This window comes from Ovis aries, chromosome 12 (assembly GCF_016772045.2).
Source record: "Ovis aries strain OAR_USU_Benz2616 breed Rambouillet chromosome 12, ARS-UI_Ramb_v3.0, whole genome shotgun sequence".
Classification (NCBI taxonomy): domain Eukaryota; kingdom Metazoa; phylum Chordata; class Mammalia; order Artiodactyla; family Bovidae; genus Ovis; species Ovis aries.
The window spans coordinates 27,031,452-27,058,207 of record NC_056065.1 but is presented as its reverse complement, the minus strand read 5'-3'; the positions used below and the strand labels follow the sequence as shown (position 1 = coordinate 27,058,207).

General features: G+C 44.4%; 1 protein-coding gene across 1 annotated transcript in view; it reads right to left on the bottom strand.

The window, feature by feature from the left end:
- CNIH3 (cornichon family AMPA receptor auxiliary protein 3) overlaps window positions 1-26,756 on the bottom strand; it is a 135,377-nt gene that overhangs the window by 45,567 nt on the left and 63,054 nt on the right. Inside the window, exons 2-3 of the mRNA XM_042257123.2 lie at window positions 24,764-24,832; window positions 16,765-16,812 (exon numbers count right to left, since the gene is read on the bottom strand). Of these exons, the coding sequence (XP_042113057.1) occupies window positions 16,765-16,812; window positions 24,764-24,832 (117 nt within the window). The remainder of the gene's footprint in view (window positions 1-16,764; window positions 16,813-24,763; window positions 24,833-26,756) is intronic.

The window sequence follows — 26,756 nt, the reverse complement described above, 5'->3', positions numbered from 1 at the left end:
GACCTTCGAGGAGAGGGCCTCAAGGAGGGAGGAAGGGATGAGGGGAGAGACAGGGAAGTGAGAGGGAAGAAAGGACCCTGGAGTCTGCGAGGATCGCTCTCAGAAGCCCTCCACTCTGGCGGACCGTGAGAAGCCCCTGGGCAGCTCTGGCAAACACCACTGCCCACGCCCCCTTGGCTAATTAAGTGAGACACTCTTATGGGTGGAGCCTCTGCACCCAGAATTTAAAAGCTCTCTAGGAGACTTCAATGTGCTGCCCAGACTGAGAAGCTCGGGTCTGTGAGAACAACTTCCCGACCACAACCTTTTTGGGAAAGTAATTTGGCAAATTTTTTAGAGTACAAATTCATATCCTCTTTAACCTGACAATCTCACTCCTGCGATATAAACACACAAAGGTATTTATTGCAGGGTTACTGATATAGGCCAAATCAACAAAACTGAAAAGAAACAGAAAGTCCACAAATATGAACATGACTGAACAAAGTGGGTGGACTGTGGTGAAGAATCCGCCTGCAATGCAGGAGATCCCAGTTAGATTCCTGGGTCGGGAAGATCTGCTGGAGAAGGGATAGGCTACACCACGCCAGCATTCTTGGGCTTCCCTTGTGGCTCAGCTGGTAAAGAATCTGCCCACATTGCAGGAGATCTAGGTTCAATTCCTGGGTTAGGAAGATCCCCTGGAGAAGGGAAAGGCTGTCCACTCCAGCAGGCCTGGAGAAGTCCATGGACTGTAAGGTCCATAGGGTCAAAAAGAGTCGGACACGACTAAGTGACTTTCACTTGCACTGTGGAATACTATGAGAGTTTGTGATTATTCTTAAAACAGATAGATCTATAGTACTCTGCTGATCTAGAGGGTTGTCCATAATAAAAGGGTATGTGGGGGAAAAGTTACGGAAAAAATTTTTTTCAATTATTGGGGAAAAAAGGCAAAAGGCCAACTCCGAGGGAATGTACACGTACGTATGTGTGTGTGCTTATGTGCACTTGCCTGTGTTTGTGCAGGGAAGTAGGAGCAGAGACCCGAGCTTTTAACATTAGTTATGTCAGAGAGTCAGGAATAGAGAGGAGTTGGGAGCTTATTAATATTTACTTTGAATTAACTGAGCATCATTTTCTAGTTAAAACAAGGAGATACAACTTCTACAATTAAAATCATTAATGAAGAAAACCCACAGAGTGTCTGACTCTTTCAGGATCCTGTAGCCCGCCAGACTCCTCTGTCCATGGGATTTCACAGGTAAGATTACTGGAGTGGGTTGCCATTTCCTTCTCCAGGGCATCTTCTCGACTCAGGGATTGAACTTGAGTCTCCTGCACTGGCAGGTGGATTCTTTACGACTGAGCCCAGGGGTAAGATGACCTAGATTCAAATCCTGGCTTTGCATGTCCTGCCTTCAGTTCCTTAATCCCTCTGCCCTCAATACGCTCATTGGTGAAAGGGGACCAAAGTGATGCCTACGTCAGAATGGCATCCACAGAGATGAGCATTAAGTGAGATGACTCAGGCAAGTGCTTTGCACGACGACATCTGGCATATTCTAGGCCACATACAGTAATTTCATAAACATTGTTGTCGTGGAAAAAATTTTCCCTAAGTCACTAAAGACCAATCTTCAAAGTCTAGGTAAGCTCACCTCCTCCAGCAAAGAAAACACCCAAGCCCCCTTGTCACTCTCTACATTGCTTCAGCCTTCCCGAGAGCTGTGCATATAGTGAGTTTTTTGTTGCAGCCTGCAGGGCACTATGGTGGGCAGTGTTCTTTATGACTTCCTCCAGCTCTGCAAGGGGTCACGCTGTCCTGCTACCAAGTGACAGCCGCTGGGCAGGGAAGTGCCTGGGATCTCCTGGGAAAGGATGTCCTACAAACAAAAAATAGTTGCAATAATTATATAACTTCAGCCATCCTCAGTAACTGGCCCTTCTGTAAATGCTCACAATGCATACATGGATTTGGTCCTGACCCTGGGCCTGCTGAGGAGAAAGGAGCCAAAGCTAATTAGAATGATGAACGACCCCAGCCTTGTCCAGTGTGTGCTGAGTCAACTCTCTATGCTTGGATGACTGGCTCCACACGCTGCTCCCTGCAAGGGGTGTGACAGTTCGAAGAGGCCAGGCCCTGTTCTTTCTGTTTGGAGCATCTCTCCTGAAGAATGATGGGAGCACTTCTTCACAGGCTTTGCTCAGAACAAGCTAGCTTTTTATTCTGATAAACATGCAATAAAATCCAACAGAAAGAATCAGTCTTGCCTTCTCTTTCCCTGGATAACACTTGTGCGTGATAAGAAAATGCTCCAGAAATCTAAACCCAGGGGCTCACCTTTCACTCTGCTATTTGTCAAGGAACAGAATTCAAGGGAAGGCCAATCACTGCTCCTAACCAAGGGAATGTCGTTGCCATAAAAACTCTTCCCTAGTATCCATATGGATCCTGTGACAGGTTGAATTGTGTTTCCCCTCAAAATTCATATGTTAAAAGTCCTAACTCCCAGCAATCAGATCAGAATGTGACTGGATTTGGGGATGTAAGTCTTTAAATCAATGGGTGTGTGTACGTGTGTGTGCTCAGTTGCTCAGTTGTGTCCGACTCTTGGGGATCGCATGGACTGCACCCTGCCAGGCTCCTCTATCCATGGAGTATCCCAGGCAAGGATACTGGGGCAGGTTGCCATTTCCTCCTCCAGGGGATCTTCCGTACTCAGGGACTGAACCCACATCTCCTGTGTCTCCTGCATTGGCAAGTAGATTCTTTACCACTGAGGCATCCGGGAAGCCACAGTTGAGGTTAAACCAGGTCATTACAGTGGACCCTGATCCAATATGACTGGTGTCCTTATAAGAAGAAGGCATTAGGACACAGACACACAGAGGGATGACCAGGTGAGGAAGCAAGAAGAAGTCAAGCCAAGGAGAGAGGCCTCAGGAGAAGCCCACCCTGTTGACACCTTTGCCTCTTTCTGGTAGTCAGACTAGAGAAAGGCAGGGCACACACGTGCTTGTGGCTGACAGGGGATTGCCTGAACGGATAAATGCCGGTGGTCAGAGGGCAGTATCCAAGTGTGCTCTGCAAACGCCATGTATGGAACTGTCCTGGGAAATGCAGAGAAACATGCTTTTAATCCCTAGTGCATGGAGACGTAAAAACTACTAGAAAGGGCAGGCGTTTGAAAGTAGAGCTGGATTTCAATCCAGACCCAGCACTCTCCACCTGAGTGATGTTAGCCCTCGGGTCTCAGGTCCCCATCTCCACCTCACAGAGTTGATGTAAGAATAAATCCAAGACTGTGGGAAAAGTACAGAGCATATCCAGCCATTCTGCCAGCAAAGAATTACTGAAAAGGTGCTGTTTTCTAGGTCAGGTAAGCAGGGAACAAGAAACAAGGGCCCTGCCCTCATCAACATTATAGTTGACTAAGGAAAACAAACATTTTATAAAGAATCGTCCTTCTGACTTTGCCCTCCCACACTGCATTCCTTTCAAGTTCACAATATTGGGGCTTGAAGTATTTCGTCAATAACTGAATAACTTAAATGTCAAATACTCAACAACAATCCAAGGTCCCTCGTTTTTGGTTTCTATTAACAGTTGGCATCAACACTATCAAAAAGCATTTGAAATAGCACAGTTATACGTGTGTGATAGTTTATACAAAGAGAATTATACAGACCCTCACAGGAGAGGCGTTGTTGGTCGTTTAATCAGTCCATCCTGCTGACGTCATCTGCACAGTGTATACATTCCCGAGAGCGGGGATCTTGCTTAAGTGCTCCCTTATTCAGTTCCTACCAGGACACCAGCAACACCGGCACCACTTTGTGCTGATGCGCTGAGTGGTAAGGGCAGTGATGTCACCACGAGGAAGGCCACAATAGCAGAGCTGTTTTTCCTGTGTGTTGCCCGCCCACCTCCCTGTGCTATAATCGGGGACCATTGTCTTCCAGAATTTCATCACTGCTTGGACCATGTGGCAGACACAGAAAGGGAACAGTATGGCTTTTCTGTCCCTTTGTAATAATGGCACTTTGCATTTGTATAGCACATTTCACGTATTCAGTGCATTTTCTTGTCTATTGGCTGGTCTTATCCTAATGAAACAAAACCCCATGTGTTTTGTAATTGTCTGTGCCGTAGAGACAGCTTAGGAATCAGAGTCAGTGAAATTGTGCTGGAGGAGGCCCGATGCCCCAAATCTCTTAAAGAATAACAAATCCCATAGAAGTTGCGAATGGAGCCAGCATGATAATGCAGCAATACAGCTATTCCGTGGGGAGCAGATGCATCTGGAGCATGGGAATCAATTCAGCACAAGCTGGGGAGCCCAGAGGAGTTCTCTTCTGAGTCTCAGGGCTCTCCCTGTGGGCCCTGCCTGGGCGGAAGCTGGTACTCGGTTCTAACTGTAGGGAGAGACAGAGACTGGGCAGCAACCTCAGGGAATCAGAGACCATTAGGATTTGGTAACACTGGTACATTTTGTGGCCCAGAAACGTGACCCAGAAATGTTTCTTGCTTTTTCAGCAGTTTGGAAAGGGCAAGAATGAGTATCTGGAAGGGTGAGCATTTCGGGGATTGAAAACCAGAATTTTCGCTTATCGCATTTTGGAAAAGGCAGCAGCTAGAAGCAAAGCTCGCACGGAGAAAAACAAGTTGTCTGCCCGTTACTCGCAAGGCGTCTCCCACTGGGTTGAGCATCTCCCAGGAAGCAGGAAGTTAGGCCCTCACTCCTTTAGTCCACCTGGGCACTCACTGGTAAATTATTGCTTTTACTCTGGTACCATTTAGAAAATTACAGCTCTCTAAATCATACTCTGGGGGACCAAGCAAGAGAAAATGCCTCCTCACCTGCATTGCCAAAGCCTGGTCTACCCTTCAACTCAGTGATTTGGAGCTTCGCTACACATTAGAATCACCTAGGGAGCTTTTCCAACACCCCCTCCACCCCTGCCAATGCCCAGGCTGTGTTCCAGAACACTGAAAGAGAAACGCTGGGGGTGGGATCCAGGAACAGTACTTTTTAAGCTCCCCAAGTGATTCCAGTGTGCAGCCAAGGTTGAGAACGAGCCTGCTAATCATCGGGTTGGCCAATAAACTCGTTTGGGTTTTCTAGAAAGTATAATGGACAAACCTGAACAAACTTTTTGGCCAACCCAAAACATCCATTCTTGTGCTCAGTGGGATGCTCTGGCAAGTGAGGGATGCTCTGACAAGACAAAGCCTGTCACACCTGCCACAGACCTTTCTTTGGTCTCCTTCACTTGCCTTAATCCCATGCTCAGCAGTGATAATTCTACTGCATACATTAAGAAAATAACAATCCAAGCCATTGTGTGGTTGCTGGGCTCATGCTCACTAATCCATTTAGCTAATTAACATGAATCAGACACCATGCTAGGCAACACAGCAGACACAAAAATTAGGAGGACATGATCCCTGCCTTCAAGAATCAACCATGGAAGACAAGGTATATGAGTGACTGTGATTCGAGGCAATGTGAGATCAGAGGTTTCAGACTTAGGCAGGAAATCAGAGAAAAAATGAGCTGGACTGATGTCTTCACAAATAACACATCTCATAGATATACACACACACAAACAATCATCAGCACACAACACGGAACTCCATGCGCAGCAGGTCTAAATGAATTCTGCTTGAATGAATGAAGAAATTCAGACTGCTCTCACTGGAGCTCATCAAGGCCAATACCCAGGACTCCCTGCCTCCTTTCTCTACCCCCACCATGTCCAGGCTCCTCCGGGTACCACCAGATGTCACCTCAACCTCTAATACTGAGTCTCTCTGCCCCCATCCCCTTTGCCCACGTCACACTGCCCTTGGAGTTCCGGGATGCCCGACAGTGGCTGGGTGCCCTGCACTGACCACTCTGCTGAATGAATTTCTCCCAGAGACCAAGGCAGCTATCCTCTACCATCCATTCCCCCTGCTCTCCGAAATAAAATCCCTGATCTGAAGCTAAGCATATAGCAATCCCCATGCCCACCCCGCAGAAAAGACCAGATATGGCCATTTGCCTACGATCTGGCTGGTGAATTCAGTGGAAGTGATGTGCACAGCTTCCAGGTCCTGTCCTTCTCTGAAGCAGCCCTTTTCCTGTTATCCCTCCACCCTGCTGCTTGAAATGACATCATGGTGTGATGCCCTCATGAACCACTGGACAAGAAAATGCCTTAATGATGGCAGAGCTCCGAAGGCAGGAGGAGCCTGGGTCCCCAGACACCTCTGTGAGGCAGGGTCCTCTCCCACCCCACCCTCAGCCCAGACGCGCTCCTCTCAGACAGAGCGGGCTCCCTTGTATCTTTTACTCACACTCAGACCTGTAAACCGCTTTCCTGCCTCCATCACATCCTACAGTACGTGGAGTTTCTTTGTATATTAAACAAGGGAGAAGGTGCAGCAGAAAACCAAATGACCCCTGTCAGTACGGTCAATGACTTGTGACTTCTCATAGCAGAACTACTGAGAATCCATAAGTCTGCTTAGGTCAGCCTTCGAGAATCTGCTTTGCTAATGAATTCGGTAAGTTGACTGGCCTCTTTTTTCTGGTCTACGTGGTCCGTGGAGACTACAGGGGAAACTACGTGATGGTCATTCTTGGTGAGTGACTCATAGATACTGATTTCTAGAGTCAACAGAAGCTCTGTAAAAGGTGAGCAAGGTTACCAGCTCCTACAGACCAAGACAGCAAAATGCAAAGGGAGTACGCAAGGGCTCTGGGACCAGACCCGTGAGCTAGCTGACCTTGCCGTCAATCTACCATATTTCTGAAGGGAAGGGATAAGATATCACTTTACTTCTGTTAGAAGGACTAGCATCAGAAAAGATGAAATAGCAAATGTTAGAGAGGATGCGGAGAAAAGGGAACCCTTGTGCACTGTTGGTGGGACTGTCAACTGGCGCATCCGCAATGAAAAACAGTCTGGAGGGTTCTCAAAAAGTTAAAAATGCAGCTATCACATGAGTGAGCTCCAGCAATTCCACTTCTGGTATGTATCCAAAAGGAAATAAAAACACTATGTTGAAGAGATACCTGCACCCTCCATGTTCAGCATTTTTAACAATAGCCAAGACACGGAAACAACCAGAATGTCCACTGACAGATGAACAGATAAAGCAGTTGCAGTATATATGTTTATATGCTTAGTCGCTCAGTCATGTCTGACTCTTTGCGACCCCATGGACTCTAGTCCACCAGGCTCCTCTGTCCACGGGGATTCTCCAGGCAAGAATATTGGAAAGGGTTGCCATGCCCTCCTCCAGGATGTATGTTTATAATGGAATATTCAGTTCAGTTCAGTCGCTCAGTCGTGTCCAACTCTTTGTGACCCCATGGACTGCAGCACGCCAGGCCTCCCTGTCCATCACCAACTCCCAGAGTTTACCCAAACTTCTGTCCATTGAGTTGGTGATGCCATTCAACCAGCTCATCATCTGTTGTCCCCTTCTCCTCCTGCCCTCAATCTTTCCCAGCATCAGAGTCTCTTCAAATGAGTCAGCTCTTTGCATAAGGTGGTCAAAGTATTGGAGTTTCAGCTTCAACATCAGTCCTTCCAGTGAACACCCAGGACTAATCTCCTTTAGGATGGACTGGTTGGATCTCCTTGCAGTCCAAGGGACTCTCAAGAGCCTTCCCCAACACCACAGTTATTCAACCACAAAAAGAAGGAAATTCTGCCACTTGTGACAACATGATGGAACTTGAGGGCATTGTGCTAAGTGAAATAAGTCAAACAGAGAAAGATAAATACTGTATGATCTCATTTTCATGTGTAATCTAAAAACAAAACAGTAAGAACAACAACAAAAAACTAACAAAAAGAGATCAGATTTTTGATTATCAGAAGAGTGAGAGTGAATTTGATAAAAGTGACCAAAAAAGTACAAACTTCTAGTTTATAAAATAATTAAGTAGTAGGGATATGATTGGAGAAGGCAATGGCACCCCACTCCAGTACTCTTACCTGGAAAATCCCATGGATGGAGGAGCCTGGTAGGCTGCAGTCCATGGGGTCACTAAGAGTCAGACATGACTGAGAGACTTCACTTTCACTTTTCACTTTCATGCATTGGAGAAGGAAATGGCAATCCACTCCAGTGTTCTTGCCTGGAGAATCCCAGGGACAGAAGAGCCTGGTGGGCTGCCATCTATGGGGTCACACAGAGTCAGACACGACTGAAGCAACTTAGCAGCAGCAGCAGCAGCATGGATGTGATGGCATTTATGGCACCAACTGGGCTTCCCTGGTGGCTCAGACAGTAAAGAATCTGCCTGCAATGCAAGAGATCCGGGTTCCACCCCTGAGTTGGTAAGATCCCCTGGAGGAGGGAATGGCTACCCACTCCAGTATTGGAGAATTCCATGGACAGAGGAGCCTGGTGAGCTACAGTCCATAAGGTTACAATGAGTTCAACATGATTGAGAGACTAACACTTTTCACTGTCATGGCACCAATTAATGGCCTCCCTGTATCCAAGCTCATTGCCTTGGAACTCTGTAATCCCTTCCACTGTGACCCTGGGCTTGGCCATGTGACTTGCTTTAGCCAATAATAAGACACTAGAAGATTTGATGCGGGCTTCCCAGGTGGCTCAGTGGTAAAGAATCCACCTGCCAATGCAGGAGACAGAGGAGACATGGGTTCAATTCCTGGGGCCAGGAAGATCCCCTGGAGGAGGAAATGGCAACCTGCTCCAGTGTTCTTGCCTGGAAAATCCCATGGACAGAGGAGCCTATCAGACTGCAGTCCATGCAGTTGAAAGAGTTGAACACAACTGAGCACAACTGAGCGCAGGATTTGATGAAAACCAAGCTTGAAAAAATGCTTGTGTATTTCTACTTCTCTTGCTTCTCTATGACACCACAAGAAAAAGTCTGGAATAGTCTCTGGAAAATGAGATGGCCCACCCCAGCTGAGGGCATCCTAGACTAGCTTACAGCCTGCTGACTGCAGGCAGATAGATGAATGAGGCCCAGCCAAGACCAGAAGAACACCTTCGTCTCCCCACAAGCCCAGCCAAGATCAGTGGAACTACCAGATCACTCAAGGACTTACAAGAAATATAAATCATGGTTGACACGAGCAGCTATCACATGGCAATGGAGACCTAATAAGGATAGGGTCAACCAGCTCCCCCAGATTAGAGTGAAAAGCCAGGGCCCCTGTGGGAAGCCTAGTGTGCTGCAGTTCATGAGGTTGCAAAGAAGCGGAACAACTTAGCAACTGAGCAACAATAGTGTGTAAGGCAGCTGTCGTGAAGTCCTTGGTTTCTCCAGCTGCAGTTTGGGAGTGGAATGAAATGAGGACAGAGCTCTTCCTCCAGCTTCTGGTTCAGCAACCCTGTGACAGCACCATTATCCACACAGCGAGTAAAATGTCCCCCCTTTCCCTTTGACTAACAAGGAGTCTGCCACAGAAGGCAGAAAATAAATTATACATGAGACACAGTTTCTGAACTAGTTGCAAGTTCTGTTCCAGGATATTTTTACTTTTCTTCAAACATTCCCTCCAGGGGTGAACAATTCCACCAAGAAATTAAATAGAATTAGAAAAGAGCCTTAAAGAGATCCGCTTGGCCCCATCACGGTGAGCTAAGCATATGATAGGGTCCCTGAGGCCTTCTGGAGCTTTGGTATTTGTATCTTCCCTTTAAAATAGCTGAGCAATATTGCTGTAGTGGTGGTCCTTAAGGACTGTGTTTCAGAGAGAACTGACAATTTCTCCTTCAATGTGGAGAATGAAACTGTGGACTGTGTCCAAACAGACTTGCCTTCAAATCCCAGTTCTACCAACTTATGACCTAAAACACTCCAGGAAACATGTATTGAAACTCTCTAAGCCTGATTTCCTCACCTGTTAACTGGGGCTGTTAATCGTGGCTACTTCATAGACGTTGTGAGGATTAAAAGAGTCAATCCTTTTAAAGGCACACAGTAGTCATTCAAGAAAGGTAAGCAGTATTGTCATGCCTTGGACATTCCCCAAGCCACAGAGAATTCTCATCTGGAAAACTTTTGAGCCAAGGATGATCTCTCCAAGGCATTCCACACAACTGCCTCTGAGTTTCTGCATCGCTTTTCTCAGTAGTATGTCTCTCCATGAAAATACACCATTCCCTCCAGAGCCCTGCAGGAAGAAATACACTAACAGCTAAAAGGACTGGAAATCAAGCAAATCCCTCGTGGCAGGGAGTGCCAGTGATTACAGAAAAGACATCATCTTTGCCACTCTTCCACATAGTTAATGCATGACAAATTTTGTGCTCCAAAGTGACATGAGTCTTTCTCCAAGTTCTGGTATATAAATGCACTTAGTAGCCTCCTCTTAGGTCAAAGAAATTGGGACAGAGTTTGAAAGTGTCTATTTATAAATTTGTAGAGTCAGCAAATGGCTGATCTCTGCCACAGAATGAAATCTCTTAAAAAATAAAAAGATTCCCCCTCCACCTTATAAAAATGGGAGATGCTTATAGTAGTATCAGCTACCTATTGCCATAATAATGGTGTATAACAAATCACTCCAAAATCCAGTGGCTTAAAACAACAGTTATATTTGTTCATGCATCTAGAGGTTGACTGGGTGTCACGTCACCTAGTGGGTTTGGCTCTGGGCTACAGGTAGGCTAAGGGCTGTATCTCATGCCTCCCATGCTCCTTGCACCAGTGGGCTGGCCTTGGTGATGTCAGAAGTGCAAGAAAGGAAGAAGAAATGTCCAGTTACTCTCAGTGTCTCAGTACACACTCACAAGTCCTCCCTCGTTCCAGGGGACACATCCCGTCACACGGCTGAACCCTATATCAACAGGGCTGCTTCCAGCAGGAAGAACTGCAAAATCATATGCAAAGGTCATGGACACAGGCAGAGCCAGCTTCAGGGACGTGCCACCCATGCAGACGTAACTGGCCCTATACTCAGGAGGGCCCCACCTTTGGCTGAATGCTCTGTTGTCAGCTGTGTAAGATTACCAATAAATTTTTGTCATGGAGTCCCAAGTTTTCATTTTTTACTGGGCCCTGCCAATTATATAGCCAGACTTGAATATGGGGGAGGATAAAGAATTTGGAACAATAATGAATCTTCCTACTTAACAAACTGACTTTGGACTACAGAAGTGTCATATTAATTTCCCAACTCCTCCAAGATCCTGCATTCAGCACCACATGGAAGAATTTCTGCAGTGAATCCAGGTTCACACCATTCAGCTTCAGATCACACCATGATGCCCTCCCTAAGACAGAGGTGTGGTTCTGACAAGCATGGAACACGGAGGGGCCTAAGTGGTCATCAGTTGTTACACTTGAGGCCTTACCCCCATCTTGTTCTTTCCAGAATTAAACTTGGAGCACCTGGCCCCCTGCACCAGGCTGGTTATACTTCCCCAATGAACCCAACACCCCCACCTACCTCCAACCGCCCCCCGCCGCCCCACTTATCCTCTTTTTTCACATCTCACTGTGACTGCTAAATGGAAAGAGTAAAATCATCCATCCATGAGAGCTTTTCACATCCACCACAGTCAGAAAACCTGCAGAGAGACTAGACACACTCTTGGGGAAATCAGGGGTGTGAAACGGAGAATCAAAGGTTTTTCAAACCAAACGGACATCCCAAAGCCTCTCAGGCAGGTTCAGTCTAACTCAAAACCATCTTAGACATCAGGTGAACTTCATCTGAGGGAGGTGAACATTTCTTAGTCCCTGAGATGAACAACCCCAAGGTTAGATGACAGCTGCTTATGAACAAAGTTTCTCTTCATTCTACGCCACTCTCAGGCTCTCATTTAAGTTCATTTCCTCTAACCAGTCCCTGAACTTGGAGATGCAACAGGAGGCCTCTAGCCAATCTCCTCCACATGAGAACCCTTCCTGAGAACAGCCGTCTAACCAACCTCTGCGCTCCATACTCCAGCCGGCTCTCTACATTTGACAGTGACCCTCAGAGCGACAGCACGCCTGGTGGGAGGGCAAGTGGCTCTTGGCACGAAAAAATGAATCATAAGCACAAATTGACACAAGAATCCTGCAGTTCAGACAATTACCCAAAGAACACATTTTCTGATAATTATAGAGCTAAAAATGGACCCACTCTGAAAATTCCTTCCTCTCTCCCGAGAAAGCTGAGGAGGTGGTTTAACAACAATCAACTGCTGAGATGCATCACATTCCGGGGTACTTAGGAGACGAGTTCCAAGAAATTTCTTGGAAGGTACAGTTCCCACAAGGTGGTGGTGCTAAAGAAACCTATTCACCCTCCCCACCTTCCCTAGCACGTGTTCACAGCTGGGGAATCTGAACTTGGAAACCCATTCAGAACTAGCCAGAAGGGAGGAGGCAGGCCTTCCTGCCCCATGACTCTGCTTAAATGGCAAATGACCCTCACCCCCACAAAATGTGAGGGGCTGTAGCCAGTCCAGGGTTACTTCAGCACCATGGGTATGTTTGGGGATGTTATAAGAAGTTTTAGGCAGCAGCTAAGGGTCAGGATAATGAGTAACATTTAGTACGTGGTGAGTATTTATGAGCTTGACGCACATGTACCATCTCATTTAATTCTCACAACTCCATGAGGAGGGTGATGAACTTATCACCCCCACTTCAGAGTCACACTGGGGGCGACACAGAGAATCCGGGCATAGGCGGGAAGTACCAGAAGCCTGCACACTTTGCCAGCGCCCTACATCATGCGTCCAGTGCCTGTCCAGAACAGGCAGAGAGAGTTTATTCATAAGGTTAAAATACAGACTACAAAGAGGGGAGAGGACAGAAACACAGAGGAAATGAAGGGGATAGAACCTGAGCTTAGAGATCTTCTGTGTCAATAATGAATACAGTAATGAGTTAAATTCAATTTTAAAATACAAACCTGATGTACATAGCAAATGTGGTAAGATTTAAGTTTTGTGCTTTGTCATGGACACTGTTGAAGTGAAGAAATGAAAAGACTATTACAGGATCTAAACAAGCTTCAGAGCTTTTGCACAGCAAAGGAAACCAATAACAAAATGAAAAGATGACCTATGGAATGGGAGGAAATATGAGCAAATGATATGACCAAAAAGGGATTAATGTCCAGAATATACAAACAGCTCACACTACGCAGTAGCGGGGAAAAAAAAAAGAAAATTTTTTAAATGGGCAGAAGACCTAAGTAGACATCCTTCCAAAGAAGACAAACAGATAGCCAACAGGAACATGAAAAAATGTTCAACATCGCTAATTATTAGAGAAATGCAATCAAAGACACAATGAGGTATCACCTTGTATCTGTCAGAATAACCATCATCAAAAAGAGAACTTTCCTACCCTGTTTGGTGGAAATGTAAATTGGTATAGTCACTATGGAGAACAGTAAGGAAGTTCCTTAAAAAATTAAAAATAGAGTTACCATATGATCCAGCAATCCCACCCCCGGGCATAGCTCTGGAGAAAACCATAATTTGAAAAGATACATGTACTCCAATGCTCTCTGCAGCACTGTTTACAATAACCAAGACATGGAAGCAACCTAAATGCTCACTGACAGAGGAAAAGATATACAAAGAAAGTGTGTGTGTGTGTGTGTGTGTGTGTGTGTGTATGTGTGTGTGTGTACACCATGGAATATTACTCAGCCATAAAAAAGGATGAGATAATGTTATTTGCAACAACATGGATGGACCTAGAGATTATCATACTAAATGAAGAAAGTCAGAGAGAGAAAAACAAATATGATATAATTTATATCTGGAATCTAAAAAAATGATACAAATTAACTTTCTAAGTCTCAGAAAACAGATTTAGAAAACAAATTTATGGTTACCAAAGGGGAAAGGGGGGAGGAATAAATTAGGAGCTTGGGACTAACATATATACACCAAAGTATTTAAAGTAGATAACCAACAAGGGCCTACTATATAGCACAGGGAACTCTACTCAATATTCTCTAATAATCTAAATGGGAAAATAGCTTGAAAAAGATAGATACATGTGTGTGTGTGTGTGTGTGTGTATATATATATATATATATATAAAACTGAATCACTCTGTTGTACACCGGAAACTAATACAAAACTATAAATACACTATTTACTGAGCATACCTGCTCAGTCGTGCCTGACTGTTTGTGACACTATGGACTAGCCCACCAGGCTCCTCTGTCCATGGGATTTCCCAGGCAAGAATACTGGAGTAGACTGCCATTTCCTCATCCAGGGAATCTTTCCAACTCAAGGTCTGAACCCACGTCTCCTGCATCTTCTGCACTGGCAGGTGGACTCTTTACCACTGAGCTACCTGGGAAGTCCCCCAAATCAATTATATGCCAATATAAAATATTTTTAAATACAATTAATTTCTCTAAAAAAAGCCACAATGAGTTATCTCCGCATACCTGTTAGAACGGTTATCATTAAAAAGTCTATAAATAATAAATGCTGGAGATGGTAAAAGGAAGAAAAGGGAATCTTCCTACACTGTTGGTGGGAATATGTAAATTGGTGCAGCCACAATGGAAAACAGTATGGAGGTTCCTTAAAAAACTAAAAATAGAGCTACCGTATGATCCAACAACCCAACTCCTAGGTATATAACTAGGAAAAATGAAAACTAATTCAAAATGATACCAGTACCCTAATGTCCACAGCACTAGTTATAACAGCCAAGACATGGAGGCAACCTCAGTGCCCATCGATAAACAACTGGCTTAGGAAGATACGGTGTATACATATGTATACAATGGAATATTAATTGGTCATAAAAAATAAAATATTGCCATTTGCAGCAACATGGATAGACCTAGAACATATTATACTTTCGTTGAGTAAGTCAGACAGAGAAAGAAAAATACTATATGATATGGCTTCTACATAGAATCTAAAAAATAAGACAAGTGAACCTATATATAAAACAGGAACAGATTCACAAACATGGAAAACTAATGTATGGTTTCCCAAGGAGAGAGGAAGGAGGGGAGGACAAAGTAGGTGCATGAGATTAACAGATACAAACAACCATGCATGAAACAGGTGAGTAACGATTGGCTGTAGAGCACAGGGTTGTAAGATGGGACCTCGGCAGAGGCAGCCACAGGCTACTGCCTGCTGTCTGGCTAGAGTCAACGGTCAAGCAACACAGGAGAGTGAGCGAGGCTCAGATGTGACTGACAGAGGTTACTGCTCTGCCAGAGAATTCAGGACGGTACATTTTAAATGGGGGCGGGGGGCAACTTGGAGTTGAAAGACCTTGGGTATCAGTCTTAAAAAATTAACTGGAGACTATGGAAGTGACCGCTGGAGAGGATTATTGGTGTCCGAGACATTCTGTGGGAAAATAATCTACAAATTCATGAATCACTCTTAAAACCACATACATGCATATGTGCTCAGTAGTGCACAACTCTTTGGACCCTTTGGACTGTAGTCCGCCAGGCTCCTCTGTCCATGGGGTTTTTTAGGCAAGAGTACTAGAGTGGGTTGCCATTTCCTCCTGCAGGGGATCTTCCCAAGCCAGGGATCAAACCCACATCTCCTATGTCTCCTGCATTGGCAGGTGGAGTCTTTACCCACTCAGCCATTGGGGAAGCCCCTTAACACCAAATGTCATATGTTATTTTCTTAATCATTCTTTATTCCTTGGATCACTAGTATTTTCATTATCTGAGCTTACTTCCCTGCTGTGTCATAGCAGATGCGGAACCCTGACATACTGAGTTTCTTGAAAAACAGTAAAGGACAAGTAATTAGCTAGAAAAATAACTGATTTCTTGATTAAGCTCTCTCTCCCAATGAAAGGCATCATTATTGAAATATAGGGGAAAAAAATCAAAAGCTTGCAAAATTGTTTCCCTTCCATCAATGCTGGCTTAGCATTTGATTCCTCTCCTATTCACATAAGGCTCAAAAACTCCTTTTGGGTGGACAGGGGGCTTTCCTACAGCCTGTAGCCCATCCACTCTGAATAGAGATCAGGGATGTCCCTTGGCTCAAGGTAATGGACTCTTAGTTCTACATGCAAGTTGCTATTCTCCACACTTTGCTACAAAAAGTACATGCTTTCCTTATTGGAGAGTGGCAGCCTGATCTCTCTGTCACAGGGGTCTCCCAGCTACATCAGCAGTTCAGTTCAGCTCAGTCGCTCAGTCATAGAGCCCTGCTAAATACTCAGCTTAAGCTGTACGTGCATACATCAATATGCGTGCACACGTGTGCTTTCTGAATGCGCTGAGGGCAGCTGTGACCTACTGACCATTCATTCAGAGAAACTCTCTGAATGCCTGGCTCCCCCTTTAATAACATCTCCCACTCCACCCCTCCAACACTCCTGATGATGCTGTCAATCAAACTGCAAAGCTGAATGGCAGGTTGAAACCTCCAATGAAACCCAACAACCAGTTAAAAACTTGGCTGAGCCAGGCAGAAGCATTTCTGAGCCCAGCATCAGACAGGAACAAAGGCTGTGAAGGAGTTATCAGCTGTAAAGGCCATCCATCATCAAGCAAAGATAAAGAATCTCAAAATCCAGCCAGAGGGCACTTGCAAATATCCAGTGCTGTTCTGACACTTTGATTGATGGCCACCCCTTTTAATTAGTGCCTCTTGTCTCCGGAGGTTTCCAAAGAACTCACTTGCTCCCACCTCCTTCTCCCCCACCATCATTTGCCTTTGTGGGGAGACAGGGACCGAAGCGGGCATTCAGCCTCACCAGTCCCTTTCACTGTGTGACCACCCATGACCACGTGACCATCCACCCTTTGGCACGGGGCACTTGCACTGACCTTTCGCAGAAGGAAGCATATTCGCTCAATGTTCCTCAGCCGTTCCCTCTATTAGGAGGCACAAGAAAGAAAAGAGAGGGGAGGTTAGGTCTTCTGCTGGAAAAACACGAGAAACCCCACATTCAGCCCCTAGTGGAGGAGGCAGAGTCCACCACAGACCCCTCCCAGCCGTGACCTTCAAGCTCCGACCTTTTGCTAAGAAGAATTTCAGCTCATACAACTCAAGAGCAAAAAAAAAAAAAAAAAAAACCACACAAATAAACCAATTAAAAATGGGCAGAGGATCTGAACAGTTTTCTAAAGACATACAGATGGCCACCAGGCACATGAAAAGCTGCTCAATTTCACTAATCACCAGGAAAATCCAAATTAAAACCAAAATGAGATATCACCTCACATTCGTTAGAACGACTAGCATCAAAAAGACAAGTGATACCAAGTGCTGGTGAGGCTGTGGGGAAAAAAATGAACCCTCCTACACTGTTGGTGGGAGTGTAAATTGGTATAGTCACTATGGGAAACAGTATGGAAGTTCCTCAAAAAATTAAAAACAGAAGTACCACATGATCCAGCATTCCACTTCTGGATATAACCAAAGGAAACAAAATTACTATACTGAAGAAATATCTGCACCATTATGTTCATAACAGCATTTTTTAGAGTAGCCAAGACATAGAAATAACCTAAGTGTCCATTGACAGATGAATGGATAAAGCAGTTGTGGTATACACATAAACAACAGGATATTATTCAGCCATAAAAAGGAAACCTTGCCATTTGTGACAACATAGACAGACCTCAAGGGCACTATGCTAAATGAAATATCAGAGAAAGACAAATACTGCATGATCTCATTTATATGTGTAATCTAAAAACAAAACAACAAGAACAGCAAGACAAACTCACAGAAAAAGAGATCAGATTTGCAGTTACCAGAGGTAGAGAGGGATTTTGATGATGGTGGTCAAAAGTTAAAATCTTCCAGTTATAAGACAAATAATGGCATGTAATATATAACATAACAACTATAGCTAACATGCTATGTGGCATATTTGAAAGTTGCTAAGTGAATAAATCCCAAAAATTTCATCACAAGGAAACTATTTTTCTTTCATATCTATACAACATGATGGATGCTAACCATTTATTTTGCAATGTTAACCAATTATTTTGCAATGTTTGCAAGTCAAGTCATTATGCCATACACCTGAAACTAAATATACTGCTATGTGTCCATTATATCTTAATAAAACTGAAAGAAATAAGAGTTTCAAGTTTTTCTCTATCTATCTTGCACAGTTATTTGCTCTTAACCCAACTTCCCCAGCAAACAGCATGGGTTCAGCTTTCTTTTCAGCCCAGCACGTTTCTTTATTTCTTTTTCCTAAAACCTCCATATCCCTGTAAGACAGTCACACTAAAGAACAGGGACCACGTGCTCATGAATGTCCTGAAGCCCAGAGTCAGGCCCCCTGGAGGGCCTCCCATTCAAGTCTCGAAGAGCCAGTCTGCGCCTGATTAGTGTATAAGGTGGGGAAGCTCTCTGCCCTTGACTTTGTTTTTCTAAAGTGAATGTATTTAGAGGAAGCAATCTTCCCACTCAATTAGACACCAGCAGTGCCTCCGGGCTAAGAATTTTCAAGATGGCCATTTCTAGAGTTTGGCTCACTGCCATGGAAAAATGCCCCGGGGTGGGCAGGTGATGATGCTCAGCTCACACACTGAATGTTGCCTCCTCTTTCCCACAGTGACTTTTGCGATCTCTGAAGCCACCCTGAACACAGCTGTGGCATCTCCCGGTGCTTCATTACCAAGGCAATTTGGTTGCGGTAGATGTGATGATAATGAGGCTCCTCCTGGATCACAAGAAGACAGGTGGCTGGGCCACTTCAATTTCTCTAATTAAATCACAAATATAGCAATTCCTGTGCATCCTTTAAGCCCAGAGGAAAGAGCCCACATCAGGACAAATTAGTGTCCACATGGCTAGGAAGACAGACCACATTCTCCTCAACACACATGTGTGCTTGCACGTGTACAAGCAAATGCACACAAACACAGCTGGGCATCGAGGCTGCCTAAACGGAGAACACGTGAAAAGACGTGAGATCCCAAGGATGAAAGGGGGGGGGTCAGGACACATGCGAGCTCTTTCTCCAGCAAGCCAGATCCTCTGAAGGACAACATCTCTCCTTACTTTGCAGTGATATTAAATGCCCCGCTGATAAAAGGAAAGGGAAAGGGTTACCATGAGAAACTCAGAGTAAAAACAAAGCATTCCTCCTCTTCCCACTGGCTGGAAGCGGGGGCTGATGGTCAACCAAAGGGTCCAACAGTATTTAGAGCTTACATCTAAAGAACCAGTGGACCTCATGCATGTTCATTTAGAAATACTCCACACCAATCAGCAACTGTTTGCACAAATTTGTCCAGGACTACAGTTAGCAACCAGTGAAGCAGCTTTGTCAAGCCATCTGAGCCCAAGATGCTGCTGCAGAGACTCTATGGGGGCCCAGAGAGCTTAAGGATGAGTTAAATGAGGCATCCAAAGTTTAAGTTCCTACCAGGGAGTAACATCATAAAATCCAGGGGGAATGTGCCTAATACTCTTCCATTAGGGCTTTAAAAAATATCAGACAGGAGTCCTTCACAAAGCTAAGGGCTTTAGTCTGTCTATAAGATGTCTGGCCTTTGGGGCCCTGCTGCTGCTGCTGCTAAGTCGCTTCAGTCGTGTCCGACTCTGTGCGACCCCATAGACGGCAGCCTGCTGTCCCTGGGATTCTCCAGGCAAGAACTCCTTAATTAATTCATTGACTGATTAGATGTGGGGCTTTATTTTTTCAAACTTTTATTGGAGTATAGTTGATTTACAATGCTATGTTAGCTTCAGGTGTACAATAAAGGGAATCAGTTATATACATACATATATCCAGTCTTTTCCCACATTACTACAAATATTGAGTCCCCTGTGCCATACAGTAGGTCTTTAATAGTTATCTTTTATATATGAACGTGAAAGTCACTCAGTCATGTCCAACTCTTTGTGACCCCATAGACTATACCCCATGGAATTCTCCAGGCCAGAATATTGGAATGGGTACCCTTTCCCTTTTCCAGGGGATCTTCCCAACCCAGGAATCAAACTGGGGTCTCCTGCATTGCAGGTGGATTCTTTACCAACTGAGCTATCAGGGAAGCCTTTTTATACACAGTAGTGTGTATATGTCAATCCCAATCTCCCAATTTATCCCCCCTTTTCCCCACCCCTGGTAAGCTTACATTTGTTTTCTATATCTGTGAACAAGTGTGGCTTTCATAATAGGAATAAAAAGTTGAGGTTCAGCTTCTCTGCTATGTAATCTCGCCCTTTAACAGTCATTCATTCTTTCAGCAACAGTTATTAAGCGCCTACTGTGTGCAGGTTCTGTCCTTGCACTGACCTTGTGCAGAAGCTTCCCACTGGACATACACTGGTCCTAATTTTCTTTGTTCTGCCCAAACTAAGAAAACTGTCAAGGTAAAATGGAAATGGGCGTCATGAACCTGTCTCATGGTTTCATCAACTCTCTTGCAATTTGGTATTGAATTCACATGATGGATTTGAGGGGCAGGACACAAGAAACTCTGGGTATTCTAAGTGAGCCACTTTCTAATTTGAGCCCAAGCCACCAGAAGGAAGCAAAACAGGCTCTTGACTCCCAGACATTCCAAATAGAAGTGCCCTCTCAGCCTAGAGCGGCTCTATGCACCTGGTCGATGTTGACGGGCCAGGTGTGTGATGCTGGTGCCAAACACAGAAACATCCAGAATGAAAGGAGGCCCAGGGTGCAACCTTTTCAGGCCTGGAGGAGCCAAGTTACCCCTGGAGGGTGGTGAGGCTGGCAGATGGAAACAAAATGAATTTTAAATAATGACAAGTTTCACAAGACAGGTAAGTTGTAAAGTAGATCTTAGGGATTCTTCCAACTTGCCACAAAACTCTGCTTCACACAGTTGACTTGGAAAGGGTCAGCTCTGTTTCACAGAATCAAGGGATTATAAAAACAGGTGTTTAAAGAATCAGATCTATCTCTTTTTCTACAACATAGAGTAAGTGGTAAGAACACAAGCAGACCTGGGTTCCAGTTCTGACTTCAATGTGCATGAGAACTTTGAGTCCTTGGATAAGAGTCTAAATTGGGCAAATGATGCCTGTCTCACAGAGTTATGAGAATTATAGGTTTTATATATGTGTGTGTGTGTGTCTATATGGGGCTTCCCTGGTGGCTCAGCAGTAAAGAATCTACCTGCAATGTAGGAAACACAAGAATAATCCTCAAAGAAGGAAATGGCAACCTACTCCAGTATTCTTGCCTGGAGAATCCCATGGACAGAAGAGCCTGGTGGCTACAGTCTATGGGGTCACAAGAGTTGGACATGACTTAGTGACTAAATCACCACTGAATATATACATATATATATTTTTTTTCTTCAGTTAGGTTCAGTTCAGTTGCTCAGTCGTGTCAGAATCTGTGACCCCATGGACTGCAGCACACCAGGCTTCCCTGTCCATCACCAACTCCCGGAGTTTACTCAAACTCGTGTCCATTGAAGCAGTGATGCCATTCAACTATCTCATCTTCTGTCATCCCCTTCTCCTCTTGCCTTCAATCTTTCCCAACATTAGGGTATTTTCAGATGAGTCAGTTCTTCACATCAGGTGGCCAAAGTATTGGAGTTTCAGCTTCAGCTTCAGCATCAGTCCTTCCAATGAATATTTAGGACTGACTTCCTTTAGGATAGACTGGTTGGATCTCCTTGCAGTCCAAGGGACTCTCAAGAGTCTTCTCCAACACCATAGTTCAAAAGCATTAATTCCTCGGTGCTGAGCTTTTTTTATAGTCCAGCTCTCACATCCATACATGACTACTGGAGAAACCACAGCTTGGACTAGACGGACCTCTGTTGGCAAAGTAACGTCTCTGCTTTTTAATATACTGTCTAGGTTGGTCATAACTTTTCTTCCAAAGAGCAAGCATCTTTTAATCATGACTGCAGTCACCATCTGCAGTGATTTTGGAGCCCAAAAGAGTAAAGTCTGTCACTGTTTCCACTGTTTCCCCATCTATTTGCCATGAAGTGATGGGACCAGATGCCATGATCTTAGTTTATTGAATGTTGAGTTTAAAGCCAACTTTTTGACTCTCCTCTTTCACTTTCATCAAGAGGCTCTTTAGTTCTTTGCTTTCTGCCATAAGGGTGGTGTCTTCTGCATATCTGAGGTTATTAATATTTCACCCTGCAATCTTGTGCTTGTGATCTGGAATCTTGTGATTTCAGCTTGTGCTTCATCCAGTCCAGCATTTCTCTGATATACTCTGCATATAAGTTAAATAAGCAGGGTGACAATATACAGCCTTGATGTATTCCTTTCCCGATTTGGAACCAGTCTGTCGTTCCAAGTCCAGTTCTAACTGTTGTTTCCTGACCTACATACAGATTTCTCAGGAGGCAGGGAAAGTGGCCTGGTATTCCCATCTCTTGAAGAATTTTCCACAGTTTGTTGTGATCCACACAGTCAAAGGCTTTGGCATAGTTAATAAAGCAGAAGTACATGTTTTTCTGGAACTCTCTTGCTTTTCGATGATCCAACGGATGTTGGCAATTTGATCTCTGGTTCCTCTACCATTTCTAAATCCAGCTTGAACATCTGGAAGTTCACGGTTCACATACTGTTGAAGCCTGGCTCAGAGAATTTTGAGCATTACTTTGCTAGCGTGTGAGATGAGTGCATTTGTGCGGTAGTTTGAACATTCTTTGGCATTGCCTTTCTTTGGGATGGGAATGAAAACTGACCTTTTCCAGTCCTATGGCCACTGCTGAGTTTTTCAAATTTGCTAGCATACTGAATGCAGCACTTTCACAGCAACATCTTTTAGGATTTGAAATAGCTCAACTGGAATTCCATCACCTCCACTAGCTTTGTTTATAGTGATGCTTCCTAAGGCCCACTTGACTTTGCATTCCAGGATGTCTGGCTCTAGGTGAGTGATCACACCTAGATCACCTAGTGATCTGGGTCATAGAGATCTTTTTTGTATAGTTCATCTGTGTATTCTTGCCACCTCTTAATATCTTCTACTTCTGTTAGGTTCACACCATGTCTGTCCTTTATTGTGCTCATCTTCGCATGAAATGTTCCCTTGGTATCTCTAATTTTCTTGAAGAGATCTCTAGTCTTTCCCATTCTGCTGTTTTCCTCTATTTCTTTGCATTGCTCACTGAGGAAGGCTTTCTTATCTCTCCTTGCTATTCTTTGGAACTCTGCATTCAGATGGGTATACCTTTCCTTTTCTCCTTTGCCTTTTGCTTCTCTTCTTTTCATAGCTATTTGTAAGGCCTCCTCAGACAACTATTTTGCCTTTTTGCATTTCTTTCTCTTGGGGATGGTCTTAATCACTGCCTCCTGTACAATGTTACAAACTTCCATCCATAGTTCTTTAGGCACTCTGTCTATAAGGTCTAATCCCTTGAATCTATTTCTCACTTCCACTGTATAATCATAAGGGATTTGATTTAGGTCATACCTGAATGACCTAGTGGTTTTCCCTACTTTCTTCAATTTAAGTCTGAATTTGGCAATAAGGAGTTCATGATCTGAGCCACAGTCAGCCCCCGGTCTTGTTTCTGCTGACTGTATAGAGCTTCTCCATCACTGGTTGCAAAGAATATAATCAATCTGATTTCAGTATTGGCCATCTGGTGATGTCCATATGTAGAGTCTTCTCTTGTATTGTTGGAATGTAATAAAACCCACCCAAAATTTAACAGTAATAACTGTTAAATAATAATCCAATAATAACCCTGTACTTTACAAGTGGACACCAAAGCCTATTCCCTTGGTCTTTTAGTAGCTCCCGAAGAACACAACTCTCTTCAGGGAGTCTGTGGCTAAGGAGAACAGACCTCTTTGTCCTTGTCACTAGAGAATTATGTCACTAAATGATGTCACGAAAGCCTTCCAGGTTAATATTCACACAGATATATACTACATATATGTATAGTCACACTAGTAAATCCTGGCATTCACTCTACAACTTTTAACTGAAACTATCAACAGAACTATTCAAACAAAAACTTGCCTTAGCCCTGGAAACCAGGGCCTGGAGGGAAGTTCAACACAATGCAGGCTCACCGAGCTTATTAGACTAAGAGACAGACCTGCATGAACTATGACCTCCATCCTTTGAGTTCTGGTCCAGAAGAGTCTGGAAAAGGCTCTGTACAGGCCTGGCTAGTGCCTGGCTCTGGGATGTGGGCTGCAGTGAGCCAAGGAGTGGATAGCCAGCATCCACCCGACTCTGCAGACACGAGGTCCTTTTCCTCTGCTCACATCAAGGCTTCTTCCTACATCCATTCCAGGCACGTGGAAGCAGTGGTCATGGCCTGACAAGCCAGGCAGAGCAGCAGGACTCAGGGAGCAGCAGGGGCAGGGGGTCTCTCATATTCTGAACCGGGGCCAGACAACTGGACTGCATCAGGTTCCCAGGGGGAGGCGAACTGACCTCAAACCCAGACAGCCTCCTGAGATGAATGCTCCCTGGGTGATGGATACTGTGAAATGAACTGCACATGTCAACCCCCTGCAAGTTTCCCTGTGGGAAACCTGGCAAAGTACAGTGGGGATGACCACGGTGATGCTCCCACATCTGCCAACATGATGGACAGCCTGGAGCCTCCCTCCCTGTTCAAGATCCACTAACATGGGGCCACGAGGAATCCTCAGCGACGGCACACAGAGCTTTCCCACCCAGGTACTGGGACTGCTATACTTGACTTTTCAGGATGAGTTAAGACCGCTGCAGCCTCAGGGACTACTGCCCTGAACCAGACATGGAGGTGCAGCCAGGGCCAAGTATGTGCTTCACTCACCCTACTCATCAAAACCTTACCCTCCTTCACAGGTCCTGGGTGGCCTGGAGTGACACCACCCTTCCAGTCACCAGCACCCACTACTTACCGCATGAAGAGGGTTGCACTGGTCGATGGGGCTCTTAAAATCCGTTCTTAACTCATCAAAGGCAATTATCTGAAATGGAAAACACAGAGTCAAGATGTTAGTACAAAATGAGTCAGTTCACCATGTGGAAAGCTTCCAATAGATGTGGTCCAAAATCACTCAGGAGGCAGAAGAGGAGTGCCAATGGCACGACACTGGCCAGGAGTCACTGTCAAAGCTGGTGATGGGCACTTGGGGTTGACTGTACTCTCCTGTCTACATTGTATATACCTGAAAATCCCCTACATGGGGAATGAGAATGATGATGTTCAAGGGTACATATTTAAAATAGCAGACAAATAAGTCCTGGAGACCTAATACACTGTACAGTGCTAACAGAAAACAAAATTGTATTATAAACATTATACTTGCTAAGAGACTAGATCTTAATTGTTCCCAGTACTAGAAAAAATGGTAACCGTGATGGACTAGAGGTGTTAGTTAAGGCAAAAGTGGCAACCATATTGTAACATAAATGTACCAAATCTATACACCGTACACCTTAGATGTACTTCATGTTGTATGTCAAATATCTCAATTTTTTAAATCCCCCAAGTAAAGGTTTTTTGAAGTTTCTTGTGCTTCACAAAAATGTAGAGAAAACTCTGTTACAGTGAGAGCAGGCTGGGCTTTGAATAAAGGTGTACACACACACACAATTAAAACTTCAAACCAGCACTTTCCATTTTCTCCTGAAGGAAAAAGTTGTTTATTTTTTACTTTTGTTTATTCTGGCAGAGATGCTGATTAGAAGTTCAATGAATAGAAGTCAGGCAAAAGGGAGAAGAGAAAATTAAGAAAGCAGAGTTGACAATACTAGAAACAATTGAATCTGTAGCCATCCAAAGGCTGGACGATCAGCTCCTGGACAATCAAGGTGTCAAGCTTACTCCATTGGACTTGAGTTCTCAAGGTCATTCTGGACAGAGGCTCAGAGGTCCCCAGAGAGCAACGGTTTCCCTATCTGTCTGGAGGGGAAAATATTAGAGGTGACCTTCTTCAGTCACAGAATGAGGCATGACCCAGCCACACAAAGAACTAGATAGAAGGGACACTTCCTAATCCCGACCACTTTGTCCCCCAGGTGTCCTCAGGGACTCAGTAACAGAACAAAGGTGTGTACAGCCAGTAGGGTGTCCTCTCCTAGGGTGTGAAGGTCTCAAGACCTTTCCTGAGCTGCATACAAATGGACAAACAAACTCCCCCAGGAAGGCACATCCCAGGCATCCCTGAACACTCAGGAGAATTGCTGAAACAATGAAGCTAGTGCCCCTGTTCAAAACAGTCCCTGTTCCAGCAGCAGGGGGCTGAGAGTAAGCACCAAGTGAAGGAAAATGACTTGTTTCCCTTAAAAAAGCAGGTATGATTTTAGCACAGTCACATGTCATTCTGATTTTAATACTCCTACAGAATTAGGGGGGAATTCTAGTGTAAGTAGTATTAGACAGACGCATTTATGTATCATCCCTTGCCAGATAGTTCATTACCCAGCTGATACCTGAAGCTTTAGTAACAAGAAACTCACCACTTACTGAAGATGCTCCTTCTATCCCTGGCTACCTCTAATTAATCATTATCTTCCTTAACTGAACTCACATATAACTCCCTAAGGTTTTCACCCACATGCTAAGCCAGTGTGAGCAAACCACAGCCAGCAGATCAAATCTAGCTGGCCACTCACTTCTGTACAACCTGTGTGCTAAGAATGGTTTTTACATCTTTAGAATAACAGAAAAAAATAAAATAATAATATTTTGTGACACATTAAAATTAGATCATTTCAAATTTCAGTGTCCATCGATAAAGTTTCATTGGAACATAGACATATGTGTTCTTTCATACATGGTCTATTTTCTTGCACCACAATGGCTGAGTTGAGTAGCTGCAACAGAAACCGTATGGGCAGCAAAGCTCAAAATAGTTACTATTTTGCTCTTTAGTGAAAAAAATTTGC